Source organism: Squalius cephalus (assembly GCF_949319135.1).
Source record: "Squalius cephalus genome assembly, chromosome: 17".
Classification (NCBI taxonomy): domain Eukaryota; kingdom Metazoa; phylum Chordata; class Actinopteri; order Cypriniformes; family Leuciscidae; genus Squalius; species Squalius cephalus.
The window spans coordinates 22,285,107-22,308,597 of NC_137138.1; the positions used below are offsets into that span (position 1 = coordinate 22,285,107).

General features: G+C 36.6%; 1 protein-coding gene across 2 annotated transcripts; it reads left to right on the plus strand.

The window, feature by feature from the left end:
* The first annotated feature begins 511 nt into the window (after nucleotides 1-511).
* Nucleotides 512-18,983, plus strand: slco2b1 (solute carrier organic anion transporter family, member 2B1). Of its 2 annotated transcripts, none has more exons than XM_079898772.1 (17): nucleotides 512-607; nucleotides 1,464-1,580; nucleotides 1,897-2,023; nucleotides 2,714-2,801; nucleotides 5,423-5,560; nucleotides 5,816-5,978; nucleotides 6,079-6,297; nucleotides 6,387-6,485; nucleotides 6,774-6,904; nucleotides 7,433-7,538; nucleotides 8,732-8,896; nucleotides 9,455-9,638; nucleotides 10,280-10,421; nucleotides 13,762-13,931; nucleotides 16,559-16,623; nucleotides 17,163-17,283; nucleotides 17,576-18,983. In XM_079898772.1, exons 4-17 carry the CDS (start codon nucleotides 2,742-2,744, stop codon nucleotides 17,787-17,789), a joined length of 1,977 nt encoding a protein of 658 aa, XP_079754898.1. In that variant the 5' UTR covers nucleotides 512-607; nucleotides 1,464-1,580; nucleotides 1,897-2,023; nucleotides 2,714-2,741; the 3' UTR covers nucleotides 17,790-18,983. The 2 variants fall into 2 exon arrangements, with proteins under 2 accessions (XP_079754898.1, XP_079754897.1); XM_079898771.1 differs by lacking the exon at nucleotides 512-607 and adding an exon at nucleotides 636-927 and having other exon boundaries at nucleotides 1,683-2,023.
* Nucleotides 18,984-23,491: the final 4,508 nt, after the last annotated feature.

The window sequence follows — 23,491 nt, forward strand, 5'->3', positions numbered from 1 at the left end:
GTTGTTGTTAAAAAGAAAAAAAGTCTTCTTTTATTCAAGGCTAGTTTCCCAAGCATGCCAGAATTTGAATTTTTTTTTTATCAATTACTCTTTTTTTTTTTTTTTTTTTTTTTTACCAAAATTAAATATTGTATCACCTGTACTACTCGCAATGTGATCCATGCTAAAATGTCCTTGACAAAAGATGTATATTGGAAAATAATCACGACAATTGAAATTACGGATTAATGAAGATAAATCAAGTATTAAACATCAAGACATAACATCTCCAGTCTCCGACCCCCCTAGATGAGACTTGGACCCTCCCAAAAGGGATGAAAAAAATAGTTTGGGGGTAGGCTACTACTGCTGGAAAAAAAAAAAATATATATATATATATATAATGTTAGCCTATCCAAAATTGTATGTATTTAAATGCAGTATTACCATCACATACCAACAATTCAGGAAATAATCTAATGAAATACGATTTTCAAACCCTCACTCCCCATTGGGCTGTACCATTTCTCTGGTACGTTAAGAATGTGTTCTTTGCTATGGTTCTTCGATATCACTTCACTGGCTGTTAAAACGTACGGGCAGCTGGTGTGGCAGCGAAAAATTAACAGTAAGTGGCTGAATCAACTTAATCTCTGCATATGGTTTTGACTGCCATGCATATCATCATGCGTTGTGCTTTGTGGTAAATGTTATGAGCAGCTCGTCACATAGGCGTCACTTGGCCCTTTTAGGGGTGGCTTCAGCCAAGCCTGTCCCATTTCTCATTTTAAGTTTCAGAAGGGTGATTGCGAGCACCCTCTTTGCGGTGATATGCGCCCTCGATGCTCACTTTTTCCGAGCCCGCACTGAAAGCGAACTCCGAAGTACACTATTGCCCGACAGTCAAATTAGCATTATGTCACGAAAGTGCGGACTCAAATGAAGACCGTGAGTAGGGAGCCATTTGGGACAGTTCCAGTGTAGATACCTGTTGATGCACTAAACAAATAGCACTAACAGAATATTATGAAATGCATATCAAATGAGAGCATTTTTCTGCCACCACAAGTTCAATATGCGTATATTTGGTCACTTACCTGGTTAATTTCTGTCCTTGCTCCCATGTTCTTTGGTTACATAATACCATGCAACTAAAAAAAGAGAGAAAGCAAGTATATAACCCTGTATATATAAAACATGAATACAGTTGAATAACTGGTATAGTAAAGTTAATCTTTATATTATTATTATTTTTTATTAGTATTTGTGATGAACATGATAAAATAACATGTAGGCCTAGTTCTAGATAGCTAGAAAAAAAAGATTATGGCAATACCTTGAATTGAAAAACAAATATGCAGCATTCTAATAGATGCCTTTAGAAGTAATATAGCTCCTGAAAGACTTTTCTGTAATCATGCCATTTGAATGACCAGTTAAAACTGGTATTGTATTACCAATTGTCTTGTCTTTCATATTTTTAGGAGCAAATTGTGTAGAGTGAGCAATGAAATCAGCTGATCTCATATGTAGACTGTTTCCAGAATCTCCACCAATATCAGGAGAAAATCCAGGCCTAAATATGATCTAAAATCGAACAGGTAGATTTTTTTTATTTGGTATTTTGTTGTAAATGTGGTTATTTCATAAAAGTGAGTTTGGTTTTAAAAGTGTACTTTGTCTCCATCTGCTGGTTATGTTAGGAGATTCAAGAAAAAAAGTTTGGAATAAGGACAGAACGACTAGCTACCGCATGTTGTCGGTTAACAATCGTCAGTGATCAATCAATGATTCGATGCTCGTTTGAGAGGTTTGTCTTGTCATTATTTGTTCATTCATTTCTTTCTTTCTTTCTTTCTTTCTTTCTTTCTTTCTTTCTTTCTTTCTTTCACCTTCTTACACTTCACATGAAATCAGTCCAAATGCTTTTTGAGATTTCACAATCCTGAAAGCCCGCCCAGCTCAGCAACTTCTTGTAGCCCACTTAACGTCCTAAAGTGAAAGTAGCTAGACTATATCTCCAACTCTTCAGTCTCAGCAAGCTGTAAGTACACTTTCATTAATTCATGAACTCTGGGGCAGTAAAGGACAACTCTTAGTCAGACTTATCAAGATGTGGACATAGAAATGTTGAGGATATAAATTAAATATTATTTTGCTATAGATATTTGATTTTATACTTACAGTAGAAATGAAAGTATTCTTTAAATTTAATCAATTAATCTCAGTTCATATATTCTTATCCTGAGTATACTCAATAATGTGTATAATGTAATAGAACATGTATGGATGATATTAGGCACACTCTCCTCAATACTTCTGTTCTGGAGCTGAATTGAAAGTGCTAAATTAAAACCAGCACAAAGCACTAACTGCCAAGATCCCCTTGGAGTAACCTAAGTCTTGCGCAACAGTGACATCATATGAAGTTCTGCTCACCAAGTTCCCAAGAAAAAAACGGGGACAAAACGGCTGCTTTCTTGTGAGCAGCTGCCTGAAACATAAAAAAAAAAAAAAAACAGCATCAACTACATGTAACCAAGTTAGCTTAAGAACACAAGCATTTCCTGTTCATTATAAATAGCTTGCAGAAAACAACTTGTAACTGATTGTAACTTTCCACATTTCTAGATTAAAATGAGAGATAAAAAAATCAAGTTGTAAAGAAATCCATATTTGTTTTGCTGAGGAAGGCAAAATATACCTTTTAATAGTTATGATTTTATTTCTCCAGAATGTGTTGTATCTTGTAAAAACACGAAATGACAGCTATCGAGACAACAAGACGTCGCAGATCAATGGGTCTCTTTAACAATATCAAGGTAAGATTCAAAATGTAAATATCCCTAATTACATACAAATATGACTTCTAAAATAAAGGTGTCCAGTGACACATCTTGCCCCACCTTAGGAAAAGATAATATTAACCAGACCAATATGATTTAGGGATAGTTTACCCAAAAAAAATTTATTCTGTCAGTAGTTACTCACCCTCATGTTGTTCCAACCCCATAAGACTTTCGTTCATCTTCGGAACACAAATTAAGATATTTTTTGATGAAATCTGAGAGCTGGCTCACTCCTTCATAGGCTGCTAGGTAATTTCATCTGCCAGCCCAGAAAAGTTAGTAAAGACATTGTTAAAATTGTCCAAGTGACTACAGTAGCTCAACCTTAAGTTTATCAAGCGACGAGAATACTTTTTGTGCTAAAAAAATCCCCAAAATAACGACGTTATTAAACTATTCATTTTCTTCTGTGCGGGCCTCTGAGTGAGTTCACGAGAGCGTCACGACGCATGCATTGTGCATTTCCTGGATGTCCGAATCGTGAGAAACCAACGAGAAAACGTAAAAGTGCCTTACCATTTCATCAAAAATATCTTAATTTGTGTTCCGAAGATGAACGAAAGTCTTACGGGGTTGGAACAAATTACTGACAGAATTTAATTTTTTGGGTGAACTTAGTCTACCCACTGACTGACACATCTTTTGATAACCATATTTAACATATGATATTTTATTCATGAAGAAAACAGCACACTCTAAAAGTGCGGTCAAATTAGCATAATTTCAGTGAAATTTGGCAGGCAAAAACGTCCGTTGTCTATCTAATACGTCAAAACGTCGTTGTCTAGCCGTTAATGACTATCGACTATAGTTTAGCGATGTATGAAGCACAGCTCACACTGTCAAACCAAGCAGCTTTCTGTTGGTCAGTGTGGCAAAATCGATTTAATTACTTTAGTTTCTTAGTTACTTTGATGGAAAGTAATGCCTTATCTTATGTTTGCACGTATATTTGCGCTTGTACATTAGATGGTGCAGCTCAAGTCAAGTCAAGTCACCTTCACTTTAATAGCGCTTCTTACAATACAGATTGTTTCAAAGCAGCTTTACAGTGATAATAGGAAATTAATGCAAGAAAGATTGTTTTGGCTGTACAGCAGCTCTAGAAGTAAGTCATTGTCTAGCTTAAGTAAGTTTTTGATTGATTCATTTCCATTGTAAAAATCATTTGCTATTAACTTACACGACACCGATTTCAGCTGAAAACAGAAAACTTTTAATGCGTTCTGGTCGTTAATTTACACGACAACGGTGTTTCCAAACAAACCTTTCAGCTGCGCTGCCATTTCGGATCGCAGTAGAATACGATGCAGGAGAAGAAAGTTCAACACTCCGAAACACTCACACGCTTCCGGAAAAAAAAAAAACACAAATGTTTTGTTTATCTAAAATTATTTGTGCTTATTAGTATGGTTGAATTGGATCATTGAAGGTCAGCAGCAAATACTTGTGTGTGTATATACATATATATACATATATATATATATATATATATATATATATATATATATATATATATATATAATATAATATATATATATATATATATATATATATATATATATTTAACATATTTAATTATATTCTGAGTCTGCGTTTCACTGTTTTTATTCATTTTAGGAATACTGAAACATTTTGTGCAAAGGAAATGAGTAAATGCTCACATTCAGTCAAGAACTACAATAAGAATCATGTTCACACATCTCACACATCGCCTCTGCACTTACTCTCGATTTCTTTCAAAATGGGGACAAGAGAGGTGTCAGTCAATGAATGGGAAAACAAAGTAACTTGTGTTACTATTTGAAAAAGTAACTCGGATCTCTTGTTTGTTGTTTAAGTAGTGTTTTACTTTACAGGTTACTTGAAAAAAGTAATCTGATTAAGTAACTCATGCTACCTTGTGATGCATTACCCCCAACACTGGTGACAATCAATTAATTTAACATGACGCTGGGCATCTACCTGCACTGTGATATGATTTGCCAGTCTACAGGTTCGGTAGTTTGTTTCTGGAAGTGTTTTAAAAACAATGTAAACACTGTAAGCAGACAGTATTAGATATTGGAAATGTTAGATGTAGCAATGGAAGCTACTTTTTACAATGCGCTATTTTATTAGAGGCGTAGCTGAGTTGAGTTTCCTGACTTTACTAGTCTCCATAGATTTGGCCTGGACAATATTAATTTCCTTATATTCACTGCACATCCTTATATTGTTCTTTTTTTTTCTTCTTCTTCTTATGTTTATCCCATTACCAAATGCTCTGAAATAGCTGTTCAACAATCAGAGTGATGATTATTAAATGGCTAAAAGTCTTATGAACTTGAACATAGGCCTACACAACTTTGCATGACTTTGCAATGAGACAGCTTGACTTTACTTGAACACGTAAAACCAATTCAAAGATTTAACAAAACGTAAAACAAAACACATTTGCAATAAATAACGACACTAACATAGCCAAAAACCTATATTGATACTTTGCTTAGTGTCTCCGAAATGTTTGTGCTGTTTTTGGTTTTATTTTTATATTTACAGAATGCATACCAAAGGAATTTACATTTTTATCACTTTTTTTCTTTGTGTGTCAGTTTTTTGTACTGTGTCATGGGATGCTACAGCTTGCTCAGCTCCTGGTGTCTGGTTATCTGAAGGGCTCCATAACCACTATTGAGAGACGATATGGATTTTCCAGTCAGATGTCAGGACTACTAGCAGCCTTCAATGAGGCAAGGATAAAATGTTATATTTCAATGGTGCTAACACGATATCATGAATGGCCTGAAGGCAAATAACTTCTTTTCAAGTTGTTTCTGACATCTGTTAGCACCTGGTTAGCAATTATTTCATTTTTAAAGTTACAAGTTCAGGCACAAAGTCTTAATATGAAATGGTACTGCATCTGCAAAGACTAATATTATAACTCTAATTTTTAACTATTATATCAGATCATGCAATGTAAGTTTTGTTGTTTTTAAGCAAAGGTGGGGAACACGGTTCTCATCGTGTTTGTGAGTTTCTTTGGGAGTCGCGTACATCGGCCGAGATGTATTGGAATCGGAGCAATGATCGCTAGCATGGGGGTGTTCCTTATAGCACTACCTCACTTCATTGGTGGAGAGTACAAGTACACAGGCTTTAATAGCAGTGAGTAAACATTTTTCTTTTAAATTAGCCATTTTTTTAGTTAACAACTGGATGTACTTAATAACTGATTGTATTTAACCTGTTTGTATTTGTTGCACAGACACCAAAGTCAACAGCTCGGGTCTTTGCCAATCACAGAACATTTCCCCTGAGGAAGAATCTAATCAGAAATGCTATACAAACAAGAATGGCACTGTAGTGTATCCAATATTTCTACTGGGCCAGTTACTGCTGGGCATTGGCGGTGTCCCCATACAACCTTTTGGGATTTCCTACATAGATGATTATGCAGAAAAGAGGAGTTCACCCTTCTACCTTGGTTTGATTAAATATTGAGTTTTGTTTAATCATCAATTCCCAAAATACACTTTCATTCAAGAAATAATCCAACTTTATCTTTTTTTACAGGCATACTTTTCGCAGTTACTGTGATCGGGCCGGCATTTGGCTACTTGATGTCATCTGTCCTCCTTCGTTTCTTTGTTGATGTTGAGAAGATTTCTTCAGGTGAGTCTAATATGCCATGTCTACACTTTCATAAATGTAAAGTCACATTTACACACTTTACTGCGCTTAAACGGCATGAGATGTCATTATAATTAAATACTTTAGCAACTGTATTAAACATGTTTAGACGAGTGCCTTTTGACAAGCTATACTGATTTTAAAAAGAAAGTTTGACCTCAAGATTAAACATCTTTAGCAGTGTTGCTTGATGTATCATAGTAAGTTTGGCTTCATGTCTCTCGTATGTGGGAAATCTATGATGAATCAGCTGTTATTTCCACTTTTCAGATAAAATACTTATGAAAAATGATGACCCCAGATGGGTTGGAGCTTGGTGGTTGGGATTCTTGATAGCTGCCACCCTCCTTCTCCTTACTTCTTTGCCATATCTGTTTTTCCCTAAGAAGATATCCAGAGAGGTGATGTATATCACAAATCCCATCTTTGGCCTTTTTGATTCTGGAAATTATTTTGTAAATTCTTATATAAAGCAGATGGATGTGAGTGTTTCTGCTGTAATTTAAGATTCTGCCTTTGTTCCTGAAGCCGACTAGGGTCTCAAAGAACATGTGTATATAAAAAAAAAACTACAAACAAGGAAAGAAACTTGAGTACAAAAGGAGCTTGTCTCAGCCTGTTCTTGCCCCTCTTGCTCAACATGCTAACCTCGCATAAAAAACAAAGTGTGTGTTCAACAGGAATGTTCTTGCACAAAATGCTTTTTCTGAACTCTGTAAATGAGCATGTTCTAATATTGGAAGCAAAACCTCACATTTTAAAATATTGATAAACAGGCTTCATAAAATCTTAAACAGGTTAAGATGGTTTGCTGGTGTAACCCAGTTTTCAGTATGTGCATCGCTACTTCATATTCCAGAGTTTTTCACTACAGTCTTGATCATATCAGTTGGTATTTCAAAAACAAATTTAGATTTCTATCTCCTCAGGAAATCGAAGAAACTCCTGCAGAGCCATCAACAGAGAAAATTATGGAAGACAAGAAGCCTGGAACTGACACGATGGAAGAGGTTTCTCTCACTGAGTTCCTAAAAAGTGTGTTTGCCATTTTACCTGTCAGCGATTTTATTAGTCACAAATGAAGTACTTCCAAGTTCAAATAACAAAAATCAACCTGGGGAAATTAAATTGCGCTTGCTGGTAATGTTGTTTATTTGCATGCTGTCTGCATTGTTTTAACAGCCAGTTCAGAGATAATTCCACAACTCACCCACAAAATCTCATCATATTCAGCATCTGGTCAAACTGGATTCTAAGTAGTTAGTGAGTAAGATGCAGGTTTATGGCCTACTTTAGAACACGCTAAGTGAAGCAAAGAAACTTTATGCTATGCACTTTGACCTACTTACTCAGAACCAGATGTTAGAAGCCAAATAATGACTTGGTTGTCTCAACTACTGTAACACTTTATTTTGATGGTCCCTTTTTAACACTTTATTTTGATGGTCCCTTTTGAACATTCTGTTAATAAGTAACTTTGCAACTACACGTCAACTAACTCTCATTAGAGCATTAGTAGACTGTCTGCTTAATATCTGCTAAATCTTTATTGTGATGGTCCCATTACAGACATTATACTGACTATAAGTAACTTTGGAAGTACATGTCAACTTAGTCTAACCCTACCAGTCTACAGTACTAATACTCTACTGACACTCTAATGAGTGTTAGTAGACATGTAGGTGTAACGTTACTTATAGTCAACAGAATGTGTTAAAGAGACCATCAAGTGAAACCTCAACTACAAATTAATAATTCAAATGTTCTGTTCCTGTAACAATTGTATATCATGAACGTAGCACATTTGTTCTCAATGGGTTGGCTGCACACAAAAAAATTGTTCCATATGTTTTATTGTTAAAAGTTGTGCGTCCAATCAAACTCTACAATATTTTGGAACTTGTGTAATATGTCTGAAAATAACTTTCCTGGTAATATTAATACTGTAATTTTAGTGTTTGATTTTTAAGGAGATTACTGTAGGATAAATTATGGTGACTTCACTTGATGTCCAATGTAAAATATGGGTTCTAAAACAAAGCCAACTCACAACCACTGACTTATCAAAATATTAAAGATTCTTGGATACTGTTTTCATGAAACCATGCTGTTTCATTAATCTACCAAAATATAATGTTTTTGTCTTCATGGATGTTCTTTTTGTGCTTTAATGTAGAAATGTTCTTCAGATACTTTCAAATAGTTTGGTGTCTCTTATCTTTCCTCAGGCTTCCCCAAAATCATCAGGAGGACTCTGCGGAACCCAATTTATTTGTTGGTAGTGTTGGCTCAGGTGAATCTTGCTGCCATGGTTGCGGGACTTGCCACTTTCATGGGCAAATTCGTAGAGAAGCAGTTTGCACAAACTGCCTCCTTTTCTAATATTATGATGGGTAAGTTATTGAAAGAAATTAAGCACGCCTTTTTTTAAGGTGTTCACGCAAGAAAAAATATTTTGCTCCACCCAAAACCATATATCAATATGTGGTGTGTGTTTGAGGCCAGTGAAAGCATATCGTATTGTTCAAAGGTACAAATTACTCATTCAAAACCTTTACTGCTACTAATCCACACACAATACAGTATGTCACTCTAACAAATTCTGATTCAAAGGCAAAGTCCAGGGAAATAAGCAAGGGAAGATTGAAGCTTTTTGTCTGAGAGTAACATCTTTCACTATTTATTGTTCAGTGGGATTATTAATAGAATGCCTGACCTTATTGTACCTTAGTGCAAAGTTTTTCAACCTGTACCATACCAGGGACCCACCTAAACTCTCAGTCAATCCTGAAGTATTAAATAGAGAAAAACATCAACGAATATTACTCGCTTATGTGCATGCCACATAATAAATATATTTTAAAAGAAAATCTTTATGCATAAAATGTTTCATACAATCAATGTTACAATCATACATGTTTCAAACATCTGTTTTTATTTTTTTTTCACAGGTGGCATAAATATTCCTTCAGCCATGTTAGGCATAATGGCTGGAGGGGTTATACTACGCAGGTTGGGTCTGAATGTCAGGTCCTCAGCAGCGATGTGTACGGTAGCAGTTTTCGTTAGCATTATGTTTGCAATTCCTCTTCTGTTCATTGGCTGCCCCACACAAAACATTTCTGGAATCAATGTGTGAGTTGTGTTTGGTCCTTACATGCTTTAAATATTATGCATTTTTAGTGCTATTATGCCATAACTCAATGAAATAACTCTTTCACTGTATGAAAGAGAAATCAGAGCTATGCCATCAGCATTCATATTATAGCTCTGTACGCTTACTATATATTGCCATCAATGGTCTATTTTTGTTTTTATTTCTCCTAAGGAAACATAGTAAATATTTATTAGACAAAGTTGATACTTCAGTCAAATGTGATAGAACCCTAGCTACGAATTAAGTAGAAAACTATTGAGCAATATAATTTTCTTCTACATTTTCTTATTGCATACATATTTGAACAAATGGATAAGATATTTGATTAGTGGTTGCCAAAGTCTAAGTGATTAAGCCCTGTGATTCCTGTTTAAATAGCTTGGCTTCAGCATCTTTATCTGTGTAAACCCTCTGACAGCTGTTTGCCATTACAAAGTTCTGCACTGCAGGCTAAAATCTGCATTGTCACTTTCTCATACATTCCTTAATGGATTTACAGCAGTATTTTTGTTTCTTCATGTGCAAATGTTAATGCTCTTCAAATGCTTAACATCCTGTGGCAAGGCACCCTGTTAAATCCATTATATTTTTGCTTTATTTTGCTTCCTTTTTCCCCCAGATTTGACTCTCAGCAGTGCAGCAATGCATGTTCCTGTTCTGAAGAAGCCTTCAATCCCGTGTGTGGCTCAAACGGAGTGGAGTTTCGCTCTCCCTGTCATGCAGGATGTAAGATAGTATTATCCAATACAAATAAAGTTTTGGTAAGTTGTTTTTACTTCCATTACTGGAACTGCATGGTACTTTCTTAATAGCACAAAAGGGGGGCTGATAGCAGGAGCTCTGAAAAAACAGTGCTTGTCCTGATCTCATTTAAGGAAGTGAAATAGTTTTAGTAATAAATTACTGAACCCAATGGAGGTTTAAAGGGACACTTCACCCATTTGCATTAAGCTTTGCATTGTTAGAAACCCAGTCATACTATTGAATGGTCATGCAACATTTTTTCATTTTCCCCCGAGACGAGAGAAATCTGTATTTACCTCTTTACACTTCCTCCTACAATGACGCAAAAATCGTCATTTTGCGTCATTGTAGGAGGAAGTGTAAGAGGGGGGGATTTCTGTTAAGACTACAAGCACTAGATCCACCCTTTCAAACCCGCCCATAGGGGGTTGGACCTAATGCGCTAACAGACCTATCACAGATCAGTGCGAGTGCGTTTGATTTCAACGGCAGAAACCTGCAGAAAACGGGGACGAAGAAAGCTGAGTAGTAGGGGTTACCATACTCTATTTCCCGGACATGTCCGGCCGTCGAGATCGACAAAAATGTCCGGGATTCAGCTTTTGCTTTCTGCGGTCGCCATCCATTGTTTACATGCTCACCTTTTGTTTCAATCTAACTGAATTCACCCCGATTGGTGAATCTGAATGTAATGTTTACATGAATGCTAAACAAGTAATCGGTTGATTTGCGTTTTAACATTGCTAAGAAAATACCCGCACCTCCGTGAGAGATAGCCCATGAGACCGGTGCATCTCACAGGCGCGCTCATCAGTAATCACAGTAATACAGGGAGCAGGACGAGGCTAGCGCCGCGGGAGAAAGACGCGAGGCCGGTGGCGTGATCGGTTGAAAGACGCGAGGCCGGTGGTGTGATCGGTTGATGTGTGTTTTACCATTGCTAAGAAAATACCTGCTCCTCCGTGCGAGATACGAGAACAGTGCCTCACAGGTGTCGGTCGTCAGTAATCCCGCCACCGGCCTCGCGCCGTTCTCCCGCGCCCCTCAGCCTCGTCCTGCTCGCCACAGTAAACATGATGAATGGCGACTGTAGACGCAAAAGCCGAATCCCGGACATTTTGGGCAAACTCGTCACGGAGACTCACTCGTAGCCTAGCCTTGCCTTGATGTTTTTGTTTTCAACTGTGCGCTGTCTTACCGGTAGGCGTGGCTTGGGAGTGGCCTTGTAAGGCAGCGAAGCAAGTGCATTCTGGGAGTTGTTGTCTTTCATCCACATAAGCCAAAAATACATTTTCTGGCTTTTCTCAGTCTAGAAAGCTCCAAATTCAAAAATAATTTCACATTTCTTCTACATAAATGACCCACTTTCAATACACATTCATGTCTCCACGGGTGAAATGACCCTTTAACATGATCCCCAAAAAAGAACATTCTGTCGTCATTTATATTTACACTCATTTTGTTACAAACCTGTATGGTTTTTCTTCTTCTTTGGAACACATTATAAATGCCACTGACAGGACCACATATGTCATTACGGGAGTGAATTCCAACCAAAATAAGGGTTAAGAATTAGGAGGAACTATTTAATGGTTTTAAATGTTCAAAAAGAATGATGTGTAAAACGTAGGAGTGAATGTTTCTGAAGTTGATGCCATACAGGAGGTTTCCTATATATTAGATCAAAAACATATGTCACGAAACCGTAAAAGAAAAGGTTGATTGGAACACTTTTTGCCATTGAGATGAATATTACATAGTTTTCATCAACCAAAATGATTGTAGCATCTGTCAGTCTGTATTCCAGTATACACACACACACACACAAAAACATTCCCAGACCTACAACACTTTAAACATTTAGACAGGCCAAACCAACCAACTGCTCAATGTACCAAGACCATTACTTGTTTTAAGTGCATACCGACAACTCTGTTGGAAGTGAATGTAGAACACGCCGGCAAACTGCAGTGATGAGGATGCAGATACATTACTATAAACAACACAGTGGGGAAATAACTGTCTCAGCCTTCGAAAACATGATCAGCAACCTCTGTACAAGTTGAGTAACAGCCTTTGCCCACTGAGAAAATAGATCCATAATAAAAATAACATGGTAGCAGATAGAAAAAGGGACAGTGTTTATATAGGAATATGTGTCCAGATCATAATAGGATGGTCATCAGTCAAGTCAAGTCAAGTCACCTTCATTTTTATAGCGCTTTTACCAATATTGATTGTTTCAAAGCAGCTTTACAGTGATAATAGGAAATTAAAGTAACAGAGATTGTTTTGGCTTTAAAGCAGCTCTAGAATAAAGGTATTGTCCAGCTAAAGTTAGTTTTGATTGATTCACTTCTGTCGCAACAATCATTAGTTATTAACTTAGGGACCGCTAACATGACACCGTTCTAACAGAAAACCCTTAAGTTCTCTCTGCGCAAACTTTAAAAACGTGAATCTGTGAGAACATATTACATGTTTAGGTATGCGCGTTTGAATATATATGTGCGCAGGCGTGTAGTCCTTCTTTACAAACCAACCCTCAACAAACTACTTGTCTGGCCTTAAAATTTATATTACAGAATTGTTATCGCTTCCGCGTAGTCATGTGAACCGGAATTATCCCGACAACGTTTTATCTGTACAGAGGTAAAGGGAAGGGAAGGAGGCCTTCACAGAGGAGAGACTAGTTGACACTTCAGGACTGCGTTGTCGTTGTGTCTAGGTGCAGGTCCTTCATCAGATCTGGATATGGCCTGGATCCGGCGGACTGCGGTAAACCTCGGGATAAACAGAGAGACTAATATTAGCGTACACGCCATTAGACTATTTTGGTGTTTTGCTTTTGGAAAACACAGAAGAATCCTTAAACAATCTACCTCTGTGTCTCAAAAATATTATGTTTGGATCAAATTGTTGGACATTTTCAATCTGTAAAATGTTTACTTAAGAGTGTGTGTGGCAAAGAGTTTCATGACATATTTTTTTTTAAATAGAATGAAAAAGCCCAAACACTTCCTGCATACTTTCTCCTTTTAGTTGCTCTCAAAACAAACAAAGTTTCCACCTGATAACTCACAAGCTTTAGATAAATGTTTTACGGCAAACCTCCTTTGATAGTGTTGCTGGATTTATTGGTTGAAATCTGTTTAACATTTATATTGCAGCAGAAACAAAGCTGCTTGTTTATTACTTTATGACTTAACTAACTAGCTTTGTTCCAAAGTTCCCTGCAAATATGAGAATAACAGCAATGGTTACAATAGTTCTAAATCAATGGCATCAGTAACCTAGTAAAACTACTAAATTTCACTTTTCAGTATCTGACATTGAATCTTCTAATATCTCCCACAGAACTACACAGATTGTGGATGTGTGGCATCAACTGGTCATCCAGGCTTTGCGTCGCCAGGACCATGTGAAAATAGTTGTATTAATCGCCTAATTCCCTTCATGATCCTGTCCTCCATCACATGCTTTGTGGCTTCACTTTCACATACTACATCCTTTATGATGATCCTCAGGTATTTCCCTTTATTTTCAGTGTAAAGCATGTAAATATGATCTGTATTGAAAGTTAACATCTAGCATCACTTTATGTGGAAATATTTGCTTATTTGAAAAAGAGGAGAAACTTCATGATTATAAAAAAAGGGTTGAAAAATAGGATTAACCTATATGCATCATCAATATCTGACAAAGACATAGTGAGAAAAAATGTCTAAAAATCCAAACCATTTTTGTTGACATATCAATGGTGTGTTACAAAAAATATAAGGACAATTACTTAAAATTATTTAAAATATGAGAATCAGGTCTGACTTTCCAAAAGTGTTTGGTTATAGCATTGTACTGATATGTTTTATATTGTTTTATATGTATGTTTAAGTATAATATGTTTTATATTGATACTCTTCATGAAGTATTGCAATATGGTCTTAAGACAAGTGGTTTTAGGTGTAGTGAGTGATAATGTCATGTCATTTAAATTTAGAAAATCAAATAAAAATACATTTATGTGAGGAACATTAATGGAATTAATGTTGCTACTTTCAAAAATGAATTGCAACATACATGGTGGCACATGTTTTGTTTAAAAGGAAGAGTGACGAGGTGAACTCGCTTAACAGGTTGTAGCTTGTTGTAGTGCAATACTTGCATAGTTGCTACCTACAGGCTACGGCATACTAAAAATGTTTTATTTTATAAAGCTAGTAATGCTTTTATTGAAATTCTATTAGAGCAATGAACTCCATTGACTGCAGTTTATAAACATTATTTCCTTTAGTGCAAGAATTATGCATGAAATCAAAATTGCAATTCACATTAACTGAAATCTTCTTTTTTTCATTGCAAAAAAAACTAAGAATAGTGTCAGTTTCTAAAATACAGAATCTTTTCAATTAAAATGAAGTTGCGAGGACTTAATCAAAACTCTGTTTGACCTTCTTATCTCTGCAATGACTAATGTGTTCATTTGTTTTTTAAAGGCAGATACATTGCTCATTTATCATGCACCTCTGCCCTTCAGCTATAATACGTCATAGTATCAATCTAGCATAGTCAAAAACCTGCCTGTGCAGGCCCTGCCAGCATCACGAAAAACTGCCATCAGCGTAATAACAGACTTCAGGCTCTTTAACAGCCCTTACTTTCAGAAAAAGCCTCAATGGATATGTTAAAGAAGATTTCAAATAGCTCATACTCTGGCATTCATGAAATGGAAGTGACGTAATATTCATTTGCAAAATGTCTTAAAATTATGTATAATCTGATGGGTTACACTTTAATTCAGTAGTCCACTTTAGACATTCTACTAACTATAAGTAACTTGCAACTACATGTCAACTTATTCCCCGTCAACTTACACTCATTAATTGGTTACAATACATGTCAACTAACTCTCTTTAGAGTATTAGTGGACTGTTAGGTTAGGTTTGGGAAAATTACAACAGCTCCCCCAACCTAGAACCCATCTAGAGAAGTTTGAAGTAGGGAGTCAAAGGAAAGGGCAGATGAAAGAGCATGACTATATCATACCGCCTGTCTAGAAGATTAACCTATCTGAGCCTTGGGCCTAGGGTAAGGAACCTGAGAGTTAAAGAGATGTACAGCGATTAGGAATTATTACTGTGTCTTTTTGCAAAAAGGCCATTTGCCTTGTTCCAGGGACTCCGTCAGCCGGCACCCTGGTTTTACATTGCAGACTATTTGAGGGATTCTGTAACCACTCTAGAGGTTAGACCCAGATGTTTTTGTTCAAACACTGTTTAGTCCCACTCAGATCTTGCGGCCATATTTACTAAACAGGGCAAACTAGTGTGGGAGCGCAATTCCAAAAAGCACAGATGGGCCTGGAATGTTCTGCATGTGATCTACTAACGACCCACAAATTAAAGAACACATATGCAGCCGAATTATTTCCATAATGACAACGCAATCTACCAAGAGCAGCACAAATTAGCGTCTGGTTTAAGACATGCTTTTTTGGGGGGCGATAAATAATGGCGCAAATACCAGTAAATTGAAGGAAAACTCCTACAAATGCATAAAAATAACCCTGCCAACGCCTTTTCAATGCTAATTTTTCACTGCATGTCTTTAGTAAATCCTGACAGTAGTTTTTTACTGCAAAAAGAGGGTTTGCACTGGCGCAAGCTTGGAGATCAAAGGACTCAATGACGATTAGTCAATAGCTTATAGTCAATATAAATGATGTTTCATTAACAAAGTTCTGGAGGAGCTTGTTCAAATAATCTATCCAATCAACTCGTCATCAGCAATTACCACGTCTATCTGCATGGGAGGAAGCTACTACCACAGCCAGGATATTCGGGGGGAGTACTCTGGGTTTGGGCCAAATACCGAGTTCAGAGCCCTCTCCTCGGACAGCATGCCAAGTACATATACCTTTTATTTTATCTGACTTATTTGTAAGTGTGAACTCGTGAATGTCCATTGGGGGACCATCAAAATAAAGTGTTGGCAGATATTAAGCAGACAGTCTACTAATACTGACTACTAATTATAATGACTGCAAGTTGACATGTACTGTAGTTGCAAAGTAAGTAGAATTTCTAAAGTGGACTATTGAAATAAAGTGTTATTAACTGATGTTTTGACTAAATATGGTTTGTTGGCTTTTGTTCAGGACTGTGACTCCAGAAGACAAGTCTTTTGCCTTGGGAATTCAATTCATGCTGTTTAGAGTACTCGGTAAGCAAGAAAAGTAAATCATGCAAAACGGACATGTCATATTTTTTGTTACGGCCAAAACCTAATAAGAGGCTTTGAGAGTTTAAGTGAACAAAAGCAACAAGTAGTAATCAGAGCCTTGGTGCAGCAGTTCACAAGTGTGTTAAGCCATTGTGCTTATGAAGTTAATACAGGTTTAAGTCTGCACACACACTATCTAGTATGATAACATAAAAAGTGAGGTTTTTCGACATACATTTTTTTATGGGCATATTCAGACCTGCCCTGTTTAGCTTAGTGTTATCTGTCTTTGTTTATATAACAAGTTTTCCCAGTATTGTGAAAGTTGCAGTGATATCTTTAAAAAAAAGTGTAGCCTAATAACTCAACAGCCATCATATCATTAACAGGAAGAGGTGTGTTAAGACAATATTTTAGTTTTTTAGTCATGAATGTGTGTATGGTAAAGATTGTCACAGTGATTATATTTTGATTATTTATTATATACTGTTATATTAATTGCAAGTATATATTAACAATTAACTTTTATTTCCTGACAGCATTTCTCCCAGCACCAGTGTTGTATGGCCGCGCAATCGATACCGCATGCATTCTGTGGGGAAAGAAATGCAATAAGACAACATCATGTCATTACTACGATTTAGACCTTTTCAGACACAGGTAAAATTTACAATTACACTGCTATGAAAAGTAATGAGGCTGATACTGTAGTTATTAGTATGGCTTTTATTTTATTTATATATATATTTATATAAAGTTTGTGCTGATCTATCTAGACTCCCAGTCTGGCTGAGGCTGGACAATTGTCTATCTGCCTGCCCAGTTTGTGCCCCAAACCCCTCTAATACCATTAAACTAGACCAGCCTTATTCGGTTAATATATCATCACACCAACTTAGGCTGTTTTTTTAGCAAGGTAAACTTACAATTGTTAATACTTTTTGGTTCACAGATTCCTGGGACTCCAGATATTCTTTATATTCGGTGGCTTCGTCTGTTTCTTCCTGTCTTTTATGGTGCTTCGTAGGATAAAATCAACCCAGGAACAGAATGAGAAAATAAACAACCAGATCAAAAGTGAAAGTTCCCAAGAAATGAAAGATGCCAAACAGATGGTTAGCAACTCAACTGGACGCTGCAACACACAAATGGTCCTTAGGGAGTAAAGACAGAAGGTGAATACCGAAGAAATGTGGAGATTCTCAGATTTCCATAATGCAACTACTCAAACAGGCCAAGTTTCTGACACAGGACGACACCAGACTGTGAACACACTAATTTCTACAAACAGCTGTCTTCAATCATAATAATAATGATAGGAAACAAAGTCCACTTTAAAACACGTTATTGTTTCTGTGTTATCTCTGACAGTAAGCCTAAAATATTTTCCTTGCTTTTCCTTTGAGTTTATATATTTTGTTTGTGAGCACTCAGTTGTACTTTACACATTTTATATGCTAACAATGTGAAAATCTGAGTAGTGTAATATCAACTCATTACTTAGTGTAGACAAAGAGCCAAGTATGTCTATATATATATAAGAAAAAAATTATGTTGTTGTGGTGCTTTTTTCTTCTACTGTGATGCGTTTATAACAAGCTCTTTGGTAATTTTTGAACGCACATTATCACATTTTGTTTTTGGCACAATTTATGTCAAATGTGCTATATTTGTTTTGTTTTTTTTCATCTGATTTTATATAGATATTATTTGTATACTATCATACAGTCACATGATCATATGTGAGATATACCTTCACATAAATATACTGTACATGTGTTTAATCAAGTTTTTATATAATTTTTATACGTTACTATATACTATAAGGCTGAAATGAAAATACACATTTCAAATTTCACAAATGGCTTGTGTAATGTGTTCTAACTGAATTAAAATACTGTATCTGCTCCACCAGTATAGATCTACAATGGGTAATTTTATATATGATATTTGTGCTGCAGCAGCATGTCCATGTTTGTTGGCAGTAGCAAGTTCCTGTGCTTGCTCTGCAGCAGCAATAAGCAACAACAACAGAAATAATCAACAGCAGCAGTGTAGCAGCTCCGCCAAAACAAAATACATTAACATTGTCATATCCATTACCATGCTAAAAATCTTCATCCAGTTGGTACAATTCGAAACAAAGGGGTTTATGTGTTTGGTTATGACCCATTTGAAAGATTTTTATTTATTTTTTTGCTGGATTTTCTTTTAGCTTTTCTGCATTACATGCCACATACATTGATCGGCCACAAAATTGATTTATGTTGACCATTCCTGAACAAGTTTTGCAGTTGTCACGCATCTGTGGCTGTAGAACGCACACGACGAAGATGATTTGAAATACAGTCTTCCCATACACAAAAGAAATATATTTGAAATATATTTTCAAAATATATTTTTGGAATATATGCAAATATTTGAAATTGGCCCAATAAATATATTTTAGGTAAATATATGTAAATATATTTTCATATATGTTTTAACTTTTGCAAATTGTTCCATTTGAAATTTAAAAAGTTAACATTTTCACAAACAAACAACACATTTCCAATTTATTTTTTAGATAGACCACTTCAGCTGTGGATGTGGGCATGGGAGAGCAGTGCTCTACCACTCCCCCCGCCCACATTTTGGGGATCGAACCAGCAACCCTTCGGTTGCAAGTCCGAAGACCTAACCAGTAGGCCACAGCTGCCCCTTTATTGACTTTATTGGCCTAAAATGACAATTTTATGTAGGAAATAACACACAGAATGCAGAGTTTTTTTCCCCCTATTTTTACAGAATTGAATACAGTTATTTAATAGTGTGTGTATGCATTGTTAGACACTGAGTTCTATCTATTGTTTAAGTGCACTTCACTGTTGGAGTGTCACTGCTATACTTGCATCATAAATATTGTGCATATTTTCAATATTTAAATGACTTCAGGAAAGATGTCAATAAAACAACAATAAATCTAATAATTGCACTTAATGTTAGGTATGTGCCACCTAATACGGCCTAATAGTCCTAGGAAAGCAACTATCTGTCATTTTACATTGCAGTCATTTAAATGTAAGTACAGTATTTATTATAGCTGTGTGTCATAATACAGTAGTGAAATATGGTAGCCTACTGTTGTGTGTAGGGGAAAAGGTAGAGGAATTACTATGATCAAAATACATTTTTGACCCTTCTTCAGCAAGCTAAACATTTTATGACCATATATTTGGTCATATATTTTACATTACATGTTATAAATGTAAATATATTTCACACTTAACATCATATATTTGTGTTATATTTCAGAATATATTTCAAAATGATAAATATAAGTGAACAACAATGCAAATATATTTCAATGCATTTGGAATATATGCCACATATATTTTTGACACTTTAAAATATATTTCAATATATTTCTTTTGTGTATGGGATCTCAATGCCGAACTGCCATCGGCTCAGACTGAGCTAAAATCAACCAATCATCGATGTAATTCAACACGCGGATGCCTTGGAGTCTCAGGGGAGCCAGAGCTGCATCCACGCATTTCGTGAAAGTGTGGGATGATAAACCTAGGCCGAACAGAAGAACCTGGTATTGGTACGCTTCGCCCCTGAAAGCGAACCTCGGGAATTCCTGTGATGAGGATGGATGGATACATGGAAGTAAGCGTCCTTCAAGTCTATCGTGACAAACCAGTCCTCGGACTGAATCTGTTACACTATCTGTTTGAGTGTAAGCATTTTGAACTTGAGTTTCTGAACCCTGCGGTTTAGTTGGCGCAGATCTAGAATAGGATGCAGCCCCCCCCATCCTTCTTTGGAACAATGAAGTAATGGTTGTAAAACCCTGACTCCCTGCTGGGAGGAGGAACCCTTTCTATAGCCCCCTTTCGTAGAAAAGTCTGTACTTCCTGATCTATAACTAGAGCCTGCTCGGGGTCCATCACCGTAGGCAGGACCCCTAGAAAACTGGGTGGACGATAACCAAACTGAATTCTGTAACCCTCTTCTATTATATGCAGGACCCAATGAGATATATTTGGCAGTAGTTTCCACGCTGCAAGAAAAACTACTAAGGGAACCAGTCTCTCGAGACTGGCCTCTGGTGTTGGTCACTAACACTGTAACGGTGAACTGGCAGGGAACAACCGAACTGACTGTTCTATGACCCTCCTCGGAGGATCGTTGAGATGTACAGGCACATGTATCATCCTGTCTCTTTATCAATTTCCATAGAACAGATGGTGCCTTATTGTGCAAACATTTAAAAATTTAAAAATGACACATTTTTTTAAATTTGTAAAACTAAGCCGTATTATTATTTTTTTAATATGGCAGTGATGCCATCGATATGGATTTTTATCCATTATTTTTAGAGCCCGATTATACAACATTTCAAGTTTTTTAATTAGGGAATCACTTGTTTGAGTCCAAACTGTAATACAGTATGAAATGGGGCCAAAATCATCGCATGCATAAAAAGATGAGCTGCCTCAATTGAGATGTATTGTCTAATAAGTTTAAAACAATTTAGGTTAATCCCTACCATTTTTGAAAGCTTTTTTATGTTTATCAAATTTAAGTTGTGAATCTAAAACAATACCTAAAAAATTAAACTCATCTACCTCCTAAACAATTTATGACCATATATTTTGTCATATATTTTACATTACATGTTATAAATGTAAATATATTTCACACTTAACATCATATATTTTTGTTATATTTCAGAATATATTTCAAAATGATAAATATAAGTGAACAACAATGCAAATATATTTCAATGTGTTTGGAATATATGCCACATATATTTTTGACACTTTAAAATATATTTCAATATTTTTTTTCTGTATGGGCGAGGGCAGGGGTAGCTCTCTGGAACGTAGAGAGAGCTAGCCACGGGCACGAGGGGACGAGCGGCATACTCTCAAGCAAGAGCCGTCGCCTGTGGAGAGTGCAGCTTCTGCATGGCAGGTCCCAGGCACCGCTTCGAACAGTGAGTTGCAGCGGCGAACACACTTTATGCTATAAAGGATATAGCGCACCGGATGGCACAGCAGAATGGTGGGCTGAAGGCAGCGTTCAGTTGAAAAACCAGGAAGCCGGCTTCCTCAGACTGCTCCGCAGGTCGCTCGTTCTGCTGAAAGGCTTTTCGACGGCAGCGAAGAAGGCTTCTCAATCCAGAGGTCAGCGAAGTGGAAAGTTCGCTGAAGGAGATTAAATCTGATTTTATGGCAGGAATGGGGGCAAATATAGCTATAAACCACGCCCATTCTGGCGGGCTCTGACGTGCGAGGGCACGAAGCGGCCTGATTGGTTTGCGCGCCTGAGTCGCCTCGCCATAGGTTCGTGCAGTTGCCGCAGCGTAGCCAATGACTGTGCTAGACATTAGCTATGTGTCTGCTGTGCAGCTGCACTGCGTTTTAAAAATGTGGCTTCAATATTCTGGAGAAAAGGTGTTTTTCCCATAGCGCAAGCTACTTACGCAATACGAGAGACCTCTCGAAAGGGAACTCTGATTATTAAATTAGTAAGTTATAGTATTAGTGCTCAGTTGAATGTGGTAGTTCATTAGCTAATCAATAACTACTGTAAGGCTGGTACAAAGATGTCTGAACCAGTTGAGAGGGCCACTCCCTGAGAAAACAAATAATTCTCATGAGAATCAACATCTGAACACTTTCGCAGGATGTTAACATCCAAATCAAAGACAGCTCACCCCACTGGGTGAAAACAGAAGTCACACCTCACTTCTTGATTGCCAATATCTGTTTCTTTACTCACTCTCACTCTCTCTCCTCCTCCTTATCTTCTAAACTCAGGACACTCCAAAACTCACCTAAAAGCAAATGTTTCAATCAAGACGAACAAAAGTGTGATAATCCATGTTTGGTATCATTTTAAAGGTTTCTGTGCATCTGGTAAAAAGGTCTCATTCCCTTAACGATAGGAAAAAAACACAGTTAAGATCAGGAATTGAAGCAAATCCTCACTTACAACCCACTGAGTGAAATGTCCAAATGTTTATTATAATAAACAACACCATTTGGTAAATCCGTGAATTATTTGGATATTTAAAGGAAGGTGGCAAAGGGTTCATGGAATCTGTAGACAGATCTCCTGCACGATCATTGTGTGTAGTTCTCATTGCCAGGTAAATGCTTCCAAATTTTCATTTGTATTAATTAATGTTTGATATTAATTAATGTTTTCTATTGTCTGAACTGGATTTGAATCTCTATTATTTCGACTTACTCTAAAATTAATTCCTCAAGTAGACTAAGTGAGGGCTTATGTTTACGCAAATCTGCGTCAGGTTAGTAACAGACTAAAGTCCAGTTTTGAGTGGAGCACCAACTGAAATTTTATAGCTCCTGCTAACACTTGGCACTGGTTCTAAGTGTACTTAGACTGTAAAAGCTAAAAGGGGAATTTACGTTTAGGAATGTTGCTCGACCAACCTAAATAGGGTGAGCCTTACCTCTGTTTAATGTAATGTTACTCTAGCTAAGTGTACATAGGAAACCATGGCCAAATCAAAACGGCAATCAGAGAAAGTAATATTGGTCGGCTTATATCTGTAGTGGTCATGACCTCTGAGTAGAGATAGTTTTACTTTATTCAAGTGTAAACAGATCTATGGGGATTCAAAGTACTTTTAGAAAGAGCAAGCATGAAAGCGGACATCAATGGTATTAGTCATTCACCTTTGTCTAGTGACCAAAACAGACCAAAACTGTGACTGCTCGAGGCTCTCTATGCAAGGCAAGACAAGTTTATTTATATAGCACATTTCATACACAATGGTAATTCAAAGTGCTTTACATAGAAGTCATTAAAATAATCAAAAGAAATAAGAACAGTTTAGAATAAAAAG